The sequence below is a fragment of the Pongo pygmaeus genome, chromosome 6 (assembly GCF_028885625.2).
Source record: "Pongo pygmaeus isolate AG05252 chromosome 6, NHGRI_mPonPyg2-v2.0_pri, whole genome shotgun sequence".
Classification (NCBI taxonomy): Eukaryota; Metazoa; Chordata; class Mammalia; order Primates; family Hominidae; genus Pongo; species Pongo pygmaeus.
Window position 1 is genome coordinate 78,809,595 of NC_072379.2, and position 22,108 is coordinate 78,831,702.

Genomic DNA, 22,108 nt, shown 5'->3' on the forward strand with positions numbered 1-22,108 from the left:
TATAGAAATACAAAGGACATAGAATAGCCAGGATAATCTTTAAAAGTAAGAACAAAGGTAAAGGACTTACATTTACGGATATTAAGGCTTATTATAAAGCTAAACTAATTAAGGCAGTGTGGCGTTGACTAAAGAATGATCCCGTAGACCGATGGAACAGACTACATAGTTCATAAATAATCCCACACATATAAGGTCAGTTGATTTATGTCAAAAGCATTACTGTAATTCATTGGAGAAAATAATGGTATTTTTAAAAAATTATGCTGGATCAGTTGGATATCTATACAGAATACCAGGAACCCGACCCCTATTTCATATCATACACAAAAAGTAACTAGGGCTGGATCATAGACTTAAAAGTCCAAAGGCAGAACAATAACTCTTTCAAAACAAAACATAGGTAAATATCTCAATGACCTTAGAACAGATAAAGAGTTAACAGGATGCAAATTGCACCACCATAAAAGAAAATAATAAATTATGTTTTATGAAAATTAAATCTTTTCTTTAAAAGACACGATTTAGAAAAGATAAAGACAAACTGCAGAGAGGGAGAAGATATTTGTTACATGTGTATCCAACAAGGGACTTGTATCCAGAACATCTAAAGAAGTTCTACAACTCAAAAAAAAAAAAAAAAAAAAAAAAAGAGACTGGCCACCACCTAGTTAAAAAATGGACAAAGCATTTGAGCAGACACTTGACAAAAGGAAATATCAAAATTGCCAACATGAAACTGTAGAGGTACTTACACTATCAATCATCAGGGAAATAGTAATTAAAACCCACCAAATGGCTAAAATTGAAAGGACTGACAGTATCAAATGAATGAGAATGTGAAGGAACAGGAACTATCATGCACTGATAGTCGGAGTATAAACTGGTAGAACCACTTTGGAAAACTGACATTGTCTACTAAAACCCGTATACTTTGAGGCATATACCCAAGGAGAATGAATGTTCATGTAAAACATTTACAAGAATGTTCACGGCAGTATTTTCATAATAGCCGCAATGTGAAAGTAAACCAAATGTCCACGAATAGTAGAAAGGTTAAATTAATTGTGGTACCATTTATTCAATAGGATACTATACAGTAATGAAAAAGAACAAACTATTACTACATTGCAATACTATGGATGACTGTCATGGGTGTGATGTTGAATGAAAGAAACTAGATATCACAATATATATATGACTTCATTTATATAATGTTTAACATTAGACAAAACTAATTCATGGTGATAGAGATCAGAATATTGGTTATCTTTTTGAGGAGGTATTGACTGGGGATGGAATACAAGGGAGTCTTCTGGAGTGCTGAAAATGTTTGGTATGTTTTTCTGGGTGGTGGTTAATGTGGGTATATACATATTGAAAAGTGTATGGAGCAAAAAAAACTATATTTTGCACTTCAGTGTAAGCTAGACCTTAACAACAAAAGCAACAACAAAATCTAAGCAGCTGATAGTAAGGAATTTGAGAAGAGGAACAGGGGAATAGAGTCATAGAGCTTACATGAAAAAAAGCATAGAATAAAGTGAGTTTTAGTAGCATGGTTACTTAGAAGCCCTTTAGAAAGAAAAGGACCATATAATCAGGAGTATCTCTGTTGTTTACATATCCAACTTTTTAAGTTCTTTACCATTTCAAACATATATCTCCCAGCCCTAAATATTCGGAGAACTCTTTCTGTAAAAATGTGAGAAAAAAAAAAAGTTCTCCCTTCGTAAGGAAAGTATATTTAGTATTTGGAAACTCGTTTGGGGAACTAGAACAAAAGGCTAAGAGCCTTTTGTTCACCAGAACAAAAGAAGTTCACCAGAAGAAGTTCACCAGAGAGTCATCTGGGACTTCTTAGTTCTAATAATTATGCTAAAAGAAAACACTGAAGAATTTTCTAGCAGTTTTCAGATTCATCCCACCACATTTAGCAACCCCTCAAAACCGTTCAATAGTTGTTATACAACATTTCTTTACAAATGCATGAAATGGTATGAAAATGAATTTTGAGAATTTCTGAACACGTTAGTAATCATCTGATGCTGTTGATGACATTCTTGTTGATGGTCAAACTAGTAATGGAAATAATAAATCTTTGGATCACTGTCAGTTGTCTATGGGATTGTTAGACTTTAACCCACTTCCAACATTATAGCTAGAATCTTAAGTCATTTAGCCTCTTCTTAAAGCCTTCCCCACACTGGGTAGGATAGGCTAGGCTAGGTTACGGGACAAAGAGACACCCCCAAGTCTATGACTTAAATCAATGGAAGTTTTTCTTTTGTGTTCCCAGCCAGGCGTCCAGGTTGGTGGGGTGGCTCTCCTCTAAGAAGTCATTTAGAGACTCGGGTGACAACAGCTTTGCAGTCCTTAAAACTTGCCCTTCAGTGTTCCCTGGATGTGGACATCTCAGTCATCCCAAAAAGAGAAAGCACATACAGGAGCCTGTATGGAAGAGTTTTATGGACAAGCCTGGAAGTGATGCAGGTTACTTCTGCTCAGATTCCATTGTAGAGAACTTTGTCCATAGCAACAGCCATTTTCAGAGGAGTCTGAAAAATATAGAAGGGAAAATGGATTTGGGTGGAAAGCTAGCAGATTCCACCACAAGAGCACCTGGTCATCATGCTAAAACGCTGAAATGCTGTCAGGCCTATGATGACAAAAGGAGCCATTACTGACACCAAGCGTTACTGGATCAGGTGTGTACAAAGAACCCGGGATCCACATTTTCCAGAGCAGAGCAAATTAGAATGAGGTAATTTCCAGCAGGAAGGAGCAAATAAATGGTACAGCAATATATAAAATCTTAACACAGAAAATGTTTTAAAGATTTAGACTAATGGGAAATTGAAGCAGCTGGACAAGCTTCCTTCTTGGCATACAATTACTGCAGCAATGTCTTCTTTTTTTTGAAAAAAAAAAAAAAAAAAGACCACACCAAGCGACAGAATGTTAGTCATCAGACTATAAAAATAGAAGCTACAGACCCAAAGCACAAGATGGTGTATATTTCTGTGCACAGGTTAAAAATTATTTGACTAGCATTTTTAGCACCTACTATCAGTACTGGGGCAACAAAATCAAGATATGGTTTCTGCCATACCCTCCCTGAGGAATGTAGAAAACAGTCAATTAAAATACAGTGACCATTCAATGTGATAAGTGTCTTGTGAGGTAATAGAGGTATATAACGAACTGCTTTCAGAGCCTGAAAGTGGAGCATCTAAGATCAGACTTTGGGAATCAAGATATGTGCTTCCTAGAAGGTATGGCACAAGCTGAATTTTGAAGGGCCAGTGAAGGAGAAACAACGTGACACCAATGGGAACAACATGGAAGGGGATGAACACTGGGAACTTACAAAGGAAGGAACTTACAAAGATGAAATTGCTTAATGAGCTGGAAGATTGTGCATAGTTTAGTTTTGCTAGAGAAAAGAATGTGAAAGAAGCCAAAGATGGAGGTAGAGAAGTGGGCCAGGGCCAGATCATGAAGGTCCTGTGCTCACATTACAGAGTCTGCATTTACCCTGGATGTCTGGGAACTGCTGAAAGTGCTGTTAATGCATCAGTCTTTCCAGATGCTTCTGAACACCGATATCAACCACACTTTGGAATTCAGTGACAGCATAATGGATCCATAAAGGGAAGGACCTGATCTTTTTCCCCATTCACTCTATTCAGGACCCACTATAGAGTGAATAAATACTATCTCCCTAACAGAATCACTTTCTGCAAATCAGTTCACCTGTTAATTTATTGGTTGATTTGTGGATGTGAGTTGTGTTTACTTACAGTGACTGGCCATCAATAAGCATAATAAAACTATACTGTACTATAAAATACAAGTAGGTTTAGCTTAGGCAGCCGAGAGACAGACAGAAGCAAATTCTTCAGCTTTTCACATAGCACATAGATCAAAAGAAAGATTAATAAAAATAAAAGTAATAAAAAATAAAGGAAACACCAATGGGATAAAAATATTGAGACCTTTACTGAAGAATTTCTGCTGAAATGTGTGCTTCTCAGATTAGAGAGAAATTGATAAAAGGGTGCCCTGGGCTCAGTCTTGTGACCTAATGCTTCCACTAATGACCTGAAAGAGGAAGTGAACCCAGTTAGCTGTTTTCTGATGACAGAATTGCTTCCTTAAGTTAAAAACAGAAAACAGAAAAAAAAAATTCACCAGCTGAGCAAACATTAAGAATGTTGGAACAATGTAAAAACTGACCAAATTAACCTGAAATGTATCTACATATTATAAACTACACGATTGTGAATAATTTTTACTGTATTTATTTTGACTTGCCATGGGCTTGAAAATAGAAGACCTTTTTCTCTGTGATCATACATCAATGGATGTAATTGCATAGTGGGTAATAGTTTGTATTTTAAAATAAGAAGCCAAAAATCAAATTTTTTATACATTAGAATATTTTCATGTAATAAATTAACAAAGTGATAAGGAAAGAGAGTAGTAGACGAAGTGCTGACACTCCATTTTGGGTAATATAAAGTTAATCTTGCTGTTCTGAGATTTGGTATAATTGAGGAGGTAAAGTGGTTTAGTGAAATGAGCAGGGGCTTTCACATCCTGGCTCCACCCCTGCCAGTTGAGTGCTTAATATTTCTGAAACCTGCTTTCCTTCTTTGTGAAATAGAAATACAGTACCACAATTATGCTTAGGTACATTGTGAAAGTCAAATGAGAATATGTGCGTGTATGTATGACATCTAATCAGTAAGTGGTGGTGATAAGAACGACGGATGGTATCTGAGAAAGCCTGAGCAGTAATTCAGCAAACAGAGCATGTTGTGCCCTTTTGAAGAGCAGTACTATGTAGTGGGAAAAGCAAGTCCTGAGGAGTGATTTGTTCACTCATTCTGCTATCGTCTCTTCATTTACTCATTGTCACGCATACCTGCGGCCCACAAGGCACAAAGCCCTAGCCTTAGAAAATTGAGCGGTGTGGTTTCCCCCTTCGTGCAGCATAGAGTCTGGAGGGTAGCTGAGCACACACAGGATCAGGTGGCACTTACCATGGTTTTGTCTCATAAGGGTGTCTGCAAAGTGCACTGACTGCAGAGAGGAAGAAGCTGCTAACTCTGCTGAGGGGCATTACAGGAAAAGGTTCTCAGAGGAGCAAACCCTTAAGCGGAAACTTAAAAGATGAGTGAGAATTAACCATGTGGACAAAAAGGAAGAGGGCTTTCCAGGCAGAGGAAGTACAGAAGCACGTGGATGGGATTAGCCTGCTGTAGCTCAGCATGCATGGAGGATAAGGTGCCTGGAAGGTAACGTGGGAAAGAAGACCTCTGGGCTAAGGCAGGCAGGCAGGGCCTGGGTGCGAAGTTTGTGTTTCATACAAGAGGAGACAACATCCAACCCAAGTCCTGGCATTTCTACTCACTGGCTGTTTGCTTTTGGGAACAGTATTTTGTACCTAAGCTTTCTCCTCTGTAAAATGAGGGGAATTGCAGAATGAAACAGTTGTAAAACAGGAGGCCCTCCATAAGTGTTCACTTCCTTTTTCTCCCCTTTGCCGTCTATGGAACCAAAGACTGACGAGGCAGGAGAGGGGGAATAAACAAAGGAGAATCACAGCTCTCTTCCTTGGAAACTCCAAAAAGTGGATTGTCCTAGGAGTGCCCAGTTCTCCTAAATCATCGTTGAGATAATTATTTTGAGATTTTGATCCAGTACAATATTTGATATATTCCTAGAAAATGACCATGAGGCATTGGTGTGCTCTGTTTTTCTAGGTGGCTTTTGAACCCGTAATCCCTGTTTGATTTTTGTTTTGTTATCAGAACATGTATAAACCTGAACTTCTGAAGAGCAAGTAGGGAAGAAATTTGGTGGCTTTTTCACTATTATCTGAAAATGAGTATCTGAATGAAGGTTGCATGCCATGTTTTTATAAATCAGTTGAAATTGTGTCAGCTGCATGTGTGGTTTATTCAGGTGGATATTAAAAAAAAAACCCTTATCTTAAACAGTTTTCATGCGTGCGAAGGGAGTATTATCTGGATGATTCAATTTAAACTCCTATAAATTCAGCAGAGATGTAGCTGGAAAACCTAATGTTGTCACTGCTTATTTATTATCACTGAACTGTTGGAGTTTAAAATGAATGTTTAGGAGGAAATGAAGTAAAATGACAACCACATCTTCCTTGTTTTTGGCAAAACGCTGATGATTAACCATCTTACCCACAGCATTAAACATACAGATTCTTCCCTCTTTTTCCTCTCCTTTTGCTTCTTTATTGACTTCAACTTCCCTGTCCCTGAAATCTCTCTACCCTGCTCCCTCCTTGAGCAAAGTTAAGCATCAGCTTGGTTAGCCCACTCTGTGCCCCTCCCCACTTTATCCCCCACATTCTTTTCAACCTCTCACTCCGCCCCACCTCGTTTTCCTTACCTCAAGTGCTGAACCTGACAAGCACGTGAGATGATCCTTCCTCTCTTTTGCCCTCCAGATGGTGGAATTTTTGTCTCCAAGGCCATGTTTAACCACCCCATTCCTCTCTTTCTCTTAGCAGTGGAACATGCATTTCTCTCTGGCTTGTTTTAAAGTCTTTCTCACTCATTCTTCAGTTTCTTTCCCCCACTATTCGGGTGTAATTCTCTTCAGCGCAATGGTAGAATGCTGCTGCTAAGAGTGGACGTGTTTGTGTTTCCTGCATTAAAGAGTATGAATTGTCTCATTTGTCTCTCTCTGGTTTTTTTTTTTTTTTTTTTTTTTGAGATAGAGTCTGGCTGTGTCACCCAGGCTGAAGCACAGTGCAAGTGATCCTCCCACCTCAGCTTCCTGAGTAGCCGGGACTATAAGTGCTCACCACCACACCCAGCTGATTTTTTTATTTTTTTGTAGAAACCGGGTTTTGCCGTGTTGCCCAAGTTGGTCTCAAACTCCTGAGCTCAAGCGATCCACCTGCCTCAGACTCCCAAAGTGCTGGGATTACAGGCGTGAACCACCGTGCCCAGCTTTCATTTTTTTTCTTGCCATCTTGGGGGAAATTCTCACACTATAATGTGGGGGACAACTTTACATGCACATTTAAAGCTCATTCATTTCTAGTGCACTAGGTTCGTTATAAAAGCATAAAGAAAAAATGTATATATAAATGAGTTTTCTGTGGATGCTTATTACTACAACTATTTATATTGTCATAGGTACCTTTTCAAAAGTCAGAGTTTTTCAATCACCCATTAGGTTAGATTAAGAGGAAAGATCATGTTCTCTATTTTTTGATGAACTTACAAAGCGTGTAAAACAGATGGGAAAAGAAATACATAATTAAAGAGACTGACCACATTTCCTAGAACAAGCCACGCATACTCCATTCCCGGGGCCTTTGTGCTCACTATTCTTTCTGCTGAGTCCTCTTCCCCCTGAGATCAGTATGGTTTGCTTCCTCATTTCCTCCAGGTCTCTGCTCCAGTATCACCTTCTCAGAAAGTCTTTCCAAGACTATTCCGTATGAAACAGAATCCTCTACTACCCCTCCAAACCCTGCACTCATATCTTTCTTACAATGCTTTATTTTCACCGTCTAACAGACAATATGTTTACTTTTGTTATTTATTGTCCAGTTTCACCCACTACAACATAACCATCATGAAAGCAAAGACTTTGCTTTATTCTCTGCTTATCTCCAGCACCGAGAGCTATAGGTGTTCAATTATATTGCTTGGGAGGAGGAAGAGAGGGAAGAAGGGAATTAAGAAGTAAGTAATGGTGTCAGGAAAACTAAAACCTGGAATGGCCTGAGGTTTATGGAACATCTTAATAACAACAAGGCTGTTGTGAGCATGAAATAGTACCTTGGAAAGACAGGCCTGCTGCTGGAAACAGATTATATTCCTTCTTCATTTATTAGTTTGAATGCTTCAGCAATGAGTAACTTTCCCTCGTCAATTATCAGGTCATCCTGAAGCACAGACAATTTGATAGGATATGCAGGATAAATGTTTGTTTCTTTTTCTTTGTCAGAATATTGAATTGGTTCATTAGCATTCTCTACAGGTGCCCAGTGAGGGTTTTGTTTGTTTGTTTTTCTGTTTATTTGTTCATTTGATTGTTTTTAAGTATTATTATGAACTCATAGATTTAGATATATTTGATGTGTTTTAATCGTTGCCAATATTAACTTCATTGATGCTCACAATGTCTCATTTTTGGCTAGTGGGAGTCTCTTAGGTTGACTCCTGAGTCCTTTTCACATGACCCCAGTAATAGCCTTCTTTGCTTTCTGGTACAACCGAATATTTCAGAATCATCTTATGTATTTCCTTCCCTAGTCTGGAATCAGCAGTTTTGTCAAGGAGCCCTGGTTACTTAGAGAGGGACATGATAGTCAGAGGCCATGATCTCATTGCCTCTAAGTTAGCCATTATTTGTAGACCTTTACAGTGAACAGAGCCAGAAAATGCATTTTATATGATTTAATCTTAATAAGGAAAGCAAAGAAAGCAAAGCGAGTAAGCCCCTATTTTACTTTCACCTCCATTGTCAGTGATATTTAAACTGGAAATGATAGAAAGATTTTAGGGAAAAATTGAAGCTCAATCTATGAAAGGAGCAAATGTGTGCTAGTTATATTTAAATACATTTAGTCACCAGACTTAGATGAATTATGTCTCAGAAAGAACTCATGTATGCAAGCACAGTAATACTGCCAGTGACATTTGAGAAATCAGAGGTGCTAGAAATTGCATAACAAGAAAATATTGTCCTATTTTTAAAGGAGAATTTTAAAACTTGAAAATTGAATATACTAAATTAAACTGTGTTCTTAACCAAATCTAGAACTGATCGCTTCTAGATGGTTTATAAGCAACTTAGAAAAAAATGTGATTATTTCAAAGCAGAATGAGTTTATTTTAAATCTAACACCAGACTAACCCTATTTATTCTTATTATATTTTATAAGTCTCATAGTAGTCTCTATAGATATAAATGGAGTAAAGTGAGTTATAGATTGGATTTTTTCAAAAGCAAGATCTAGCTCTGTGCTGTCCATAGCACACACCTTAAATGTAAAGAAACAGATTTATTCAAAACAAAAGGATAGATTAATATATAGCCTGCAAATTATAATCAAAAGAAATCTGAAGTGGCTTTATTAATATCAGACAAAAACATACTACAGCACAAGGACTATTACCAGAAATAAGGATATTTATTAATGATAATAGGGTCAATTTATAAAAAGGATATAACAATCCCAATGTTGTATACAACTGATAATAGAATATCAAAATAGAATAAGAACTTAAAGGAAAAATAGACAAATCTACAATAATAGTTGAAGATTTCAACACTCATCTTTCAGTAATTAATGGAAGAAATAGAAATCAATAAGGATATAGAAGACTGTCAGCTACCTTGACTTCATTGACATTTACAGAATGTTCCATTCAACATCACAGTATATGTTCCTTTCAAGTGCACATGAAACATTCACCAAGATAGACTGTGTTTAGGTTTATAAAACAGGTCTGAATAAATTTTTAAAAATCAAAGTTATGCAAAGTAATCTAGTTATGACAGAATTAAACTAGAAATTAGTAACAAATATATATCTGGAATATCCTCTGAATAATTGGAAATTTAACAATATTTATCCAAATAACTTGTGGATTAAAGATGTCACAAGGGAAATCAGAATATATTTTGAAATAATTGAAATGAGAACACAACATATCAAAATGTGTGGGATACAGCTAAAGCAATGTTTAGAGGGAAATTGAAACCATTAATTATTAGAAAATAAGGAAGTTCTCTTATTTTCTTAAAATTTCTTATTTTCTTAAAAATATTATCTTAAGATAAATTTTTATCTTAAGAAACTAGGAAAAAAGAATAAATTAAACCTAAGCACACAGAAGACAGTAATTAAGAGCAGGGGCAAATGAAACCATAAACAGAAAACAATAGAGAAATCAAAAGCTGGCCTTTTGAAAAGGTCAATAATATTGATAACCTATAGTCAGATTGGTCAGAGACAAAAGAAAGAAGACATAAATTATTAATACTTAGAATTAAGGAGGACATTACTATAGACAGTACAGGCATTAAAAGAATAATAAATATTATGAACAACTTTAAGCCAACAAATTTGATAACTCAGTGAAATGGACAAATCCCTTTAAAGACAAGCTACCAAAATTCACTCAAATAGAAATAAATAACATGGTAGCCCTATATCTATGAATAAATCATATTTGTAGTTAAAAATCTTTCTACAAAGGAAACTCCAGTTCTATATGGCTTCACTCATAAAATGTGCCAAACATATATGGAAGAAATAATATCAACTTTACATAAACTCTTCCAAAAAAATAAAAGAGGAGTGAACACTTCCCAGTTCATTTTATGAGGGCAGAGTTACCCTAATAGCAAAACCAGAGAAAGATATTATAAGAAAAGCAAACTACCAGCTAATGTCCTTCATGAACAAAGACAAGAAAAATTATTATCAAAATATTAGCAAAAGGAAATGATGATGGAGTTTCTTTTTGGATTGATAAAAATGTGCTAAAATTGATTTGGTGATGATTACACAACTCTGGGAATATACTGAAAATGATTTAATTGTACACTTTAAATATGTGAATTGATGTTTCCTCCTAAGATCAGGAACAAAATAAATATGCTTTCTCACATAAACTTCTGTTCAACATTAACATAGCCAATATAATAAGGCAAGAAAAATAAAAGACATATAAATTAAAACAGAAGTAAAGCTGTCTTCATTCTTGGACAACATGTGTACATAGATCTATCCACATGAATTTTTATAGAAAATTCTAAGGAATCTCCAAAAGAACTTTTAAAGCTAATCGTTGAATTTTGCAAGGTCACAGTATACAAGCTTAAGTTATAAAAATTAATTATATTTCTAGTAATGAACAATTAGCAATTGAATTTTTTAGAAATTATAATAGCATGAAAATATGAAATGTTTAACAATAAATTTAACAAAATATATGCAAGACCTGTGCGCCAAAATCTGCCCAAAAAATGCCAAGACAATTTAAAAACCCAATAAATGGAGAGAGAGACTGCATTCCTGGGTCAGAAGATATTAAGATGTCAATTGTTTCCAATAAATCTGTAGATTCAATGCAATCCTAATAACCCCCCAAAGGCTTTTTTGTAGAAATTGACAAGCTGACCCTAAGATTTGTATAGAAATGTGATGTACCTGGAATGGGCAAAATAATTTCAAACAAGAACAAAAGAGTAAGATTTATACTACATGATTTCAAGACTTACTGTAAAGTGACAGTAATCCAGACAGTGTGGTATTGGCATAAGGACAGACATATAGATCAAAATAATAGAAAGTCCAGAAATAGATCTACACAAAAGAGCCAAGTTAAGGCGGTTTTTCAAGAAGTGGTGCTTGGACTATTGGGTATCCGTATTGAGGAAAAACAAAATGAGTCTACATCTTTGTCCCACACCATGTGTAAATGTGAACTTGAATCAGATCTCAAGTCTAAATGTAATAGCTAAAAATACTACATTTCTAGAAGAAAAAGTGCAGGAAAACAATCTTTTAGACCTTACATTAGGGAAAGGTTTGTTCAGGCATTAAAACACACACACACACACCTCCCATAAAACTTGGTAAATCAGACTTCATCAAAATTTAAAACTTTTTTATTTCAAAAGGCACTATTAAGAAAATGAAAGGCAAGTTCAGACTTAAAGAAAATGTTTTCGAATTTAGTCTGATAATGAATTTGTATTTAGAACATATAAAGAACTCTTAAAATTCAGTAATAAAAAGATAAACCCATTTTTAAAATAGGTGAAAGATTTGAATAGACACATTACTAAAAATATATGTGGCAAATAAGACATGAAAAGAAGTTCAATATTATTAGTCATTAGAGAAATGCAAATTAAAATCACAATAATTATGACTATAATGGCTTGAATTTAAAAGACTGAAAATGCCAAATGTTAATGAGGATGTGGAGCAAATAGAACTTGTATTCATTGCTGGTAGGAATACAAAATGATGTAGTTACTTTGGAAAATGGTTTGGCAATGTCTTATAAAGTTAAGCACACACTTACTATATGATTTAGCAATCCTGCCCTTAGATATTTACCAAAGAGAAATGAAAAATGTGTTTACACAAAGACTTTTGCTCAAATATTTGTAACAGCTTTACTCAAAATCACCAAAAATTGGAAACAATAAACAAAATAGCCAAAAAATTGATGTACAAGTAACAGTATATTCATACAATTAAATACTACTTGAGAAATAAAAAAGAACACACTACTAATATATGCAACAACACTTATCTCAGAAAGGATTGTGCTGAGTGAAAGAACCCAGCCACAAAAAAAGACTAGACTACTTGGCATAATTCTATTTATATGAAACTGTAGAAAGACAAATATAATCTATAGTGACAGAAGTCAGATTAGTAGTTGGCAGGAGCTGGGACTTGAGGGAAGGAATTGACTACAACGGGAACTTTTAGGAATACAGAATGTCTTATATCTTGATTGTGGTCGTAGTTGCATAACTATATACATTTGTTCAAAAATTCATAGAATTGCACATCTGAAATTAAATTGTAGTTCAACAAGTCTGCTTAAAAGTAATGATGATGAAGATGATGATATGATAATGAAGGAAATAGAGGCATCATCTCCAAGGTGCACAATAAACAGATACCCTCACTGCATATTTTTCCCTAGAAACAGGGAATCCACTGACCACAGTGCACTTGAGGGAATTTGATGGGCTAATTTCTTTCTACTGTGTTGGGAAGCCTGAGCTAAAGAAACTTAGCAAGATTTCTGATAATAGAAGCTCTGTTCAGCCTCTGTGGCTTGAAGTTTCCCTATGCCTACTTTGAAACTGATAAGATCAATGTTGTTGACCAGGCGTTCTTGAGATGGTATCTAAACATTTTGTGCACATCTTAGAATACTGTCAGTCACGTGGTCAATGGTGGTAGATTTGTGACCCTGTGTCCCATGGTTTAAAGAGCATGGATTATACAACCAAATACACCTGAGTCTGGATACCCTTGTCAGATGAGTATCTGGTTCTTGATTTCCTCTTCTGTAAAATAGGGATTTCCCAAACAAATGTTATGGCATGTGGTATCCAATAAATGGAAAGGGTTCTGTGTTTCTAAAATAAATTTTAGAAACACTGGAGTAATCAAAGTTAAAAAGAAATCTTTATCATGAAACTTCTTAGATCCTTTCATATGAATTGCTAAGAAGGCAAAAGTAAGCAGCCTGTGTCTGTGCTATCCGGATTCCACAAAACAGAAAGCCCTCTTGATTCATTCAGGCAAGCAGAGGAGTTAATTAGAAATCCCATGTGACCATAAGAAAAGCAACTGGATCCAGAAACTTTAGTGCCACTAGGTCTCTCCGTCTCTCGGTCTCTGTCTCTCTCTCTCTCTCTCTCTCTCTTTCTCTGCTCTCTCCCCCCTGTTTTTCTTTGTAGGTCACCTTTGTTCTCTCAGACCAATGTTCCTTACACCACAAGAAATTCAAATGGCAAGATTGTCTGCCCCTAATGCTTTAGCCAATAGAGAAGGAAGGAGACTTTTTCACTCTAGCTCCAGGTTCAGAAATCCTAAGGAAGGGCTCTGATTCACCCAGCTTTTATCAGGTGCTGTTCACTGAATTAGCCAACCACAGTGCGTTATGATTAATTCAACTTGGGTAAAGATGTCCATCCCTGGTCTAGTCAGTGGAATTTGGCCTATAAAAAGGCTTACCACCCCCCATTTAAACCACGTTATTAAAGTAAAGAGAAGAAAATTGTTTTGTTTGTTTAATAATGCTTTTTTTAACATTTATTTTAGGTTCAGGGGTACAGGTGCAGGTTTGTTATTTAGGTAAATTACATGCCAGGGGGGTTTGGTGTACAGATTATTTTGTCACTTAGGAAATAAGCATAGTAGCTGATAGGCAGTTTTTTTATCCTCACCCTCTTCCCACCCTCCACCTACCCTCAAGTAGGCCTCGGTGTCTGTTGTTCCCTTCTTTGTGTCTATATGTACTCAATATTTAACTTCCACTCTAAGTGAGAACGTGCAGTATTTGTTTTTCTGTTCCTGTGTTAGTTCACTTAGGATAATGACCTCCATCTCCATCCATGTTGCTGCAGAGGACATGATCTCATTTCTTTTTATGGCTGTGTAGTATGCTATGGTGCCTATGTACCACATTTTCTTTATTCACTCTACCACTGGTGGGTGTTTAGGTTGATTCCATATCTTTGCTATTATGAATAGTGCTGTGATGAACACATGTGTGCATGTGTCTTTATAGTAGAATGATTTACATTCCTTTGGATATATTCCCAATAATGGGATTGTTGGGTCAAATGGTAATTCCGTTTTAAGTTCTTTGAGAACTCACCAAACTGCTGTTCCCAAAGGCTGAGTAATTTACATTCCCACCAGCAGTGTATACATGTTCCTTTTTTCTGCAGCCTCACCAGCATCTGTCATTTTTTGACTTTTTAATAGCCATTCTGACTAGTGTGAGATCTATCTCATTGTAGTTTTGATTTCATTTCTCTAATGATTAGTGACGTTGAGCATTTTTTTCATATGCTTCTTGGCCATGTCTTCTTTTGAATAGTGTCTGTTTATGGTTTTGGCCTGGCTTTTAATCAAGTGGTTTGTTTTTTGCTTGTAAATTTGTTTAAGTTACTTATAGATTCTGGATATTAGACCTTTGCCAGATGCATAGTTTGCAAATATTTTCTCCCATTCTGTAAGTTGTCTGTTTACTCTGTTGATAGTTTCTTTTGCTGCACAGAAGCTCTTTAGTTTACTTTGGTCCCATTTGCCAATTTTTGTTTTTGTTGCAATTGCTTTTGGCATTTTCATCATGAAATCTTTGCCAGGTCCTGTGTCCAGAATGGTTTGTCCCAGGTTATCTTTCAATGTTTTCATAGTTTCAGTTTTTTCATTTAAGTCTTTAATTCATCTTGAGTTGATATTTTCATATAATGTAAGGAAGGAGTCCAGTTTCAGTCTTCTGCATATGGCTAGCCAGTTATCCCAGCACCATTTATTGAATAGGGAGTCCTTTCTCCATTACTTGTTTTTGTCGACTTTGTTGAAGATCGCATGGTTGTAGGTGTGTGGCGTTATTTCTGGGCTCTCTATTCTGCTCCACTGGTCTACGTATTTGTTTTTGTACCCGTACCATGCTTTTGCCTTATGTGCATATAGGCCCACAGAGAAATCTAGCCCTAAGAAGTAAATTGAAGCTTCTTTTCATGATAGGCCATTATTAATAATTACCTTTTATTGGTAATTAATAACACCAATGTGCTGTTTTGGTTACTGTAGCCTTGTAGTATAGTTTGAAGTCAGGTCATGTGATACCTACTGCTTTGTTCGTTTTGCTTAGGACTATGTTGGCTATTTAGGCTCTTTTTTTGGTTCTATATGAAATTTTAAAAATAGATCTTTCTACTTCTGTAATGAATGTCATTGGTAGTTTTATAGGAATAGCATTGAACCTGTGATTGCTTTGGGCAGTATGGACATTTTAACAATATTGATTCTTCCTATCCATGAGCATGGAATATTTTTCCATCTGTTTGTGTCATCTCTGATTTCACTGAGCAGTGTTTTGTAATTCTCACTGTAGAAATTTTTCACCTTCCTGGATAGCTGTATTCCTAAGTGTTTTATTCCTTTTGTGGCTATTGTGAATGGGATTGCATTCTTGATTTGGCTTTCAGCTTAGTTGTTGTTGCTGTATATAAATGCTGATTTCTTTTATAATTGATTTTATATTTTAAAACTTTGCTGAAGTTGTTTATCAGATCAAGAAGCTTTGGGCAGAGATGATGGGGCTTTCTGGGTATAGAGTATTATTATCTGCAAACAGGGATAGTTTGACTTCCTCTCTTCCTATTTGGGTGCCTTTTCTTTCTTTTCTTGCCTGATGGCTCAAAGCTAGGACTTCCAATATTATTCAGAATAGGAGTACTGAGAGAGGGCATCCTTGTCTTGTTCTGGTTTTCAAGGGGAATGCTGAGAAGAAACATTTTTTCAATGAGGTAAGGATATCATTGAGGGGAGACCAAAAATAGATCCTGAAGTCTACTGTTGGCTGCCCACACACATGTGTGGTGCACACACATTCACTTACACGTACTTCTTTGCATAATAAAATATGAAAATTGCTTCTGCCATGAGTGGATGCATGTATGATAAATGAAGTAACATAAATTGTTAATTAAAGGAAGTGTTAATTAAAGGAATTCAGCAAAATTCTTGGTTATTTGGCCCTCGAGAGGTCTTGGTTTATCAGCCTCGGATGAAAAGATCCTCTTTTAATGAAGCCAAATAAATATCTGACCTTCTGTTTTGGGGTGTTTGTTTGTTTTTGAGACAGAGTCTTACTGTCACCCAGGCTTCTTCTGGAGTGCAGTGGTGTGATCACAGCTCACTGCAGCCTTGACCTCATGGGCTCAGGCCATCCTCCAACCTCAACTGCCTGAGTAGCTAGGACTACAGGTAGGTGCCACCAGCCTGGCTAATTTTTGTATCTTTTGTAGAGATAGGGTTTTGCCATGTTGCCCAGGCTGGTCTTGAATACCTGGGCTCAAGCAGTCCGCCCACCTCAGCCTCCCAAAGTGCTGGGATTACCAGTGTGCGGCACTGCACCCAGCCTGACCTTCTGTTTTTGAAGTGACTTCAGATGGGCTGGCTTAGACTTTCTCTTGCAGCACCTTATTAAAGGCCAAAAGAAGTAAATGATATATTCAATGATTTTAAAATTTTCCCTGAATGCAGGATGTTGCCTCAGGGGAAAATAGGGGTGAACAGATCAAGTTAATGACGGAGGAGTATTACAGCTGATTGGGGAAGAAGGCCAAGATTTCTGATGTGGTCTGAGGTGTCCATGAGAAGTTGATGTGAGTAGAACTGGCTGGTGGAAAGGCAAGCTAGACAATAACATTAAGTCTGGGGTAGTCAGATACAGAGGAGTCATCCTCCACACCCCAGCATTCAATCCCTCACCAGGGCCTGCTTTGCCTCTTAAGTGTCTTTTGGATCAGAGCAGTATTTTCCATAACCAGCATCACTATCCAAATCTAAACTACTAACATCTTTCCTCTTGACTCCAGATCTATTCTCTTTTTTTTTTTTTTTGAGACAGAGTCTCGCTCGATCGCCCAGGCTGCAGTGCAGTGCGGCGATCTCCGTTTACTGCTACCTCTGCCTCCCAGGTTCTAGCGATTCTCCTGCCCCAGCCTCCTGAATAGCTGGGATTACAGGCGCGTACCACCACACCTAGCAAATTTTTGTATTTTTAGTAGAGATGGGTTTTCACCATGTTGGCCAGGCTGGTCTCAAACTCCTGACCTCAGGTGATCCACTCACCTCAGCCTCCCAAATTGCGGATTACAGGCATGAGCCACTGAGCCCAGCCCAAATCTATTCTTATCTACCTTCAACTCTCTCCTTCAGTCCATCTCCCACTGCAGTGAGTAATCTTTCAAACTGAAAATAGGATCCTCTCTCTTCCTTGCTTAAAAGCCTCCAGTGTTTTTCTGCTATTCCAGGATAAAAATTAAAATCCTGAGCACACCAACAAGGCACTGCTCCAGGATGTGCCCCAACTCACCTCTCTGCCTCATCTCATCCCACCCTCCTGCTCGTTCTGAGCAACCCAGCTACAATGACCTACTCTTAGCTCTAGGACCTGACTTATTGTCCTCCACCCCACGACCCTTGCACACACTTTTCCCTCCACTGGACTTCTCTCCTTGCATAGTTAATCATGCTAGTCCTTCAGGGTAGAGGTTGAGCACCATGTCCTCGGAGGACATCCTCTGGGTCAGGTTCCTTGGTCAATCATTCTTGAGGGACTATGTGGCTTTCCTTCTGAGCACCTCACTAAGTTCATAGCTAACACCTTTGCTGATCTGAAATATACCCAATGGACTATCGATTCCATTTGTGCTGACTGCTACCAGCATATAGAAGACACTCAATAAGTATTTGCTGAATGAATGGATTTAAGGGCAGAGGTATCTCCTATAAGAAGATATAAAAATGAGAGTAGAATCGTTGTTTTATTTTGTAAGGTTAGTAAAACTCTTAGAAAAATGCAAAACTACTCTCATATTATTGGTTGTAGAATAATAAAGACCTTTCCACTGGATAGAAAAGCCAGATTGAACGAAAGTACGAATAGCTTTGGCTTCACCATGCGTTGTTCAATTTGGGGCTAAGAGTTAGAATTTCAGGTTAGGAGGAGTAAGTACAGAGAAATGCCCTGATGTTTTGCCAGTCAAATCATTGCTCCTTTCTCTGGTAAACTGAATTGCTCTGGCGTGAGGAAGACAGAACCCAGACTAAGGAGGCTCTAAAATACATGGCTATTAGACCGGGCACAGTGGCTCATACCTGTAATCCCAGCACTTTGGGAGGCCGAGGTGGGTGGATTTTCTGGGGTCACGAGTTCAAGACCAGCCTGGCCAACATGGTGAAACCCTATCTCTACTAAAAATACAAAAATTAGCCAGACGTGGTGGCGCACACCTGTAATCCCAGCTACTAGGGAGGCCGAGGCAGGAGAATTGCTTGAACCCAGGAAGCAGCAGTTGCAGTGAGCCAAGATCACTGCGTTCCAGCCTGGGTGACAGAGCCAGACTCCATCTCTAAATAAATAAATGACCATTTCCTACACCTTGGAGAATAAGAGAAGATAGGTGGGGTAACAGAAATAAAACTAAGAAATAAAGGGTACATTTATTTGAGTGAAGAAAATTTTAAAAGGGTCTTGAAAACCACAGGAGCTCCTCAAGATATTTATGTAATAGAATATAACTTATCTAGGGTTGAAAGGAATAATAATCAAGACATTTGTCACTGCATCTGGAGGCATATGAAATTAGACTCTTGATAGTGGCCTATGCTTGGCTATGTCCTTGGTGTTTTAACCTCAGGCTTCAGGCTGGAAATGTTTTTTCTAGAGCAGACATGGAGCACAAAATATTAAATGAACTTTGCTGTATTCAAAACGCCCAACAGTGTAGCATCCTCCTTGTTTGGCAGGGAAAGGGCTCAGCATTTGGAAACTCAGCAGTGCATTAAGTATTTTAATAATCATTGTTGACATACAAAGCATATGGCCTTTCAGAATCATTGGGTCAAGTGTTGAAGTTGTCTTCTAGGTTTCTAAAATTACCTTACAAAATTCAAACAAAATGAAATTAGGTACATTTCAAACTACACTAATTCATGAGCTTTGTGTTATAAGCAAGTGAAATAAGTTTTCTCCTAAGATATAAGAGAATCTATGAGTAACTGATTATATTAATATAAGGGAAAAAGCAAAATTCACACCCCTGAAGAAAAAGTTAATTTGTATTTCATTAGAAAATCTAGAGGTTCCATGTAAGTAGGCCAGCCTTACGAATACCTTATATTTACTTTGTACCTCCTAGTCATGCCTAAGACCCACCTCATATATCCCATCATTTCAGAAGCCTTCATTGTCTGTTTCCTTACAGTTTATATCAGTTGTCTATAACCACAATAATGCTGTGAAATAAGCAACCATAACACTCAATGGCTTAAAACAATAAGCATTTCTCACTGCACACAAGGCTATGGTAAGCAGGGCCATTCTTGTCTTTGTGGGCTCACTTGTGTCTGTGGTCAGCTGTGGGCAGGGAGGGCCTCTGCTGATAATGGCTGGGCTCTCTCACATATCTCAGAGTTAGCTGGTCAAAGACTGATCTGCTGGGACAACTGGTCTCTCCTCCTCATGTCTCTTGCATGCATATGTTTCTCACCCCTCTCCAGCTGGTCAGCCCAGGCATATTCTGATGGCCCTCTCAAAGAAGCAAGAGAGAAAGTGGAAACAGGCTGGCATTGTTTTGTCAAGCTTACAGTTTCATTACATTTGTTAACATCCCATTGACCAATGCAAGTCACACGGCCGAGCTCAGAGTCAGAGTAGGAGGACACTACAGAGTTACAGGGCAAAGAATGGGAATACAGGGAGGCCATTAGTTAAGGCTTTAATGCCATCATCCTACAACCCCACCCCCACTCTGTTCCACCACCAGCATTAATCATTTCCTTGTCTGTGCTGTCTCTCTGTTCCTCTTAGTTCTATGTTTTTAATTTCCCCATTCTATTATAATGTAGTGGCTAACTTGTCTGTCCTCCTTAAGAGATGAGGGGGTCTTTACGCTATGTGCATTCATTTATAAATATTTATTGACTCCCTGTTACGTGCCTCATTCCTTTACAACTTTATAGACACCCTAGTTCCTAGAGTTGGTCCTAACACACACCAGGCACTCAGTAAATACGTGTTGAATGAATGCATACTTGAAAGCTCCGACTCCCATGTGTATTTTCTTCCCCTTCGAAGGAAAAGGCTGAAGACAGATGCCTTTCAGGACCCCAGTTGAGGCGGCCTTCCTGGCCAGAGCAACTGATGACCAACACAGGGATCTAGAGTGAACATCTTCCCCTCCAGACTCCCCCACTTCTCCCCTCCAGAAATCAGGTTTTCTTTTTTCTGCCTTCCTATTCCTCTCAAAGGGAGGCAGGAAATCTCTAACACTTACTCATCCTAGGCTCTTTTTATAGTCAGAGCTCCCAAGGAATTTAAACTACTGGCTCTTCGCTCTACAGTGGAGAACAGTCCAGCTCATGGTATGGTCAGTTTGAAAGGAACTGGGTGGCTACTGTTCTTTGATCTTCCCAGATCTGTAGACCAAGAATACAGAAGAATTCTTAGGACAGTTTTGACGTAGCTATAGACACAAGATTCTATTCATACAGAGTATTAATTCTTTCTATCAGTGTAGTGTTCAATGTACTGCCTCATTATTTTCCAATTCCATAAAGTCCTTCAGGGAAAACTTGTGTTTCTGGGTAGAATCATAATTCTGAGCTTCTTGATTTTCCAGTGAGTAGTCTAAGTTGCTTGGGAGGCAGAATAGCATGGCTTTGGAGTCAGGCCGGCTAATTTAGAATGCCAGCCCTGCCCGTGAGTAACTTGCCTTGATGAAGCCTCGCAATCCTCATCAGTAAGAGACAGTAATAACAGCAGCCAAAATAGAATGATGCTGACATGTGATAAGTAAATTGTATTCACTGTTAGATTTAGTATTATTATATAACATCCTATAATTTTATACATTGTGAATATATTCATATTAGTGGTAAAAATGAATGTATTTTATATAAAATGATCTACGTATTTATTTTTATTAGAAAATAAAATAATCACTTCTTAAACTACATTAAAGGTTATACTTTAAAATGCATGCAAATACCTCACCTTTTGCAATGGCCTGAAAAATTTCTTTATTCAGCCAACAAATATGTATTCAGTACCTGCTTTGCACCAGGTTGCTAGGCAATATAATGATGAACAAGGTAGACATTGTCCATGCCCTCTTTGTATCCTATGATGAAAGAATTATTGTTAATACATCAGTGTTACTTCCAACTCTCAGTAACCTATCTAGTATCTATAACTTTACGATGATCTGAGATAAATTAATATTTGAACTCATCACACTGAATATACTCAATATGTACAGCTTTTTATATGTCAATCATACCTCAATAAGGTGGTTTTTGAAAAATTGGCTGGTTTTCTCTAGCTAAAATATGATGTGTTGACACTATAGATTGAAGGAAGGTGTAATTTTAACTGCATATTTTGTTTTGTTTTTTGGTTTTGTTGTTGTATGTTTATTTGTTTTTTTTTTTTTGAGACAGGCTGTCACTGTCACCCAGGCTGGAGTGCAGTGGCACAATCTTGGCTCACTGCAACCTCCACCTCCCACGCTCAAGTGATCCTCCCACCTTAGCCTCCTCAGTAGCTGGGACTATAGGCGTGCACCCCTACATCTTTGTTGTTGTAGAGATGGGGTTTCACCATTTTGCCCAGGCTGGTCTCAAACTCCTGAGATCAAGTGATCCACCCGCCTCAGCCTCCTAAATTGTTGAAATTACAGGTTTGAGCCACCATGCCCGGCCTTGACCTCACAATTTTCAATGCAGCTGTATCAAGTAGTAAAACTTTCT

The 22,108-nt window shown here is 37.6% G+C and overlaps 1 protein-coding gene across 18 annotated transcripts in view; it reads left to right on the top strand.

The window, feature by feature from the left end:
- ICA1 (islet cell autoantigen 1) overlaps positions 1-22,108 on the top strand; it is a 153,860-nt gene that overhangs the window by 84,804 nt on the left and 46,948 nt on the right. Inside the window, exon 8 of one of the 18 annotated variants that reach the window (XR_008503554.2) lies at positions 2,304-4,123. The exons of 14 other annotated variants lie outside the window; for them this stretch is intronic. Coding sequence is in view for 2 of the 4 variants with exons in the window: in XM_063667536.1 (XP_063523606.1) it covers positions 16,835-16,900 (66 nt within the window). In the remaining 2 variants the exon portion in view is untranslated. Of the gene's footprint in view, positions 1-2,299; positions 4,124-16,834; positions 16,957-22,108 lie in introns of those variants that run through there. 3 more of the 18 variants (XR_010126941.1, XM_063667536.1, XM_063667537.1) reach the window with 3 other exon arrangements.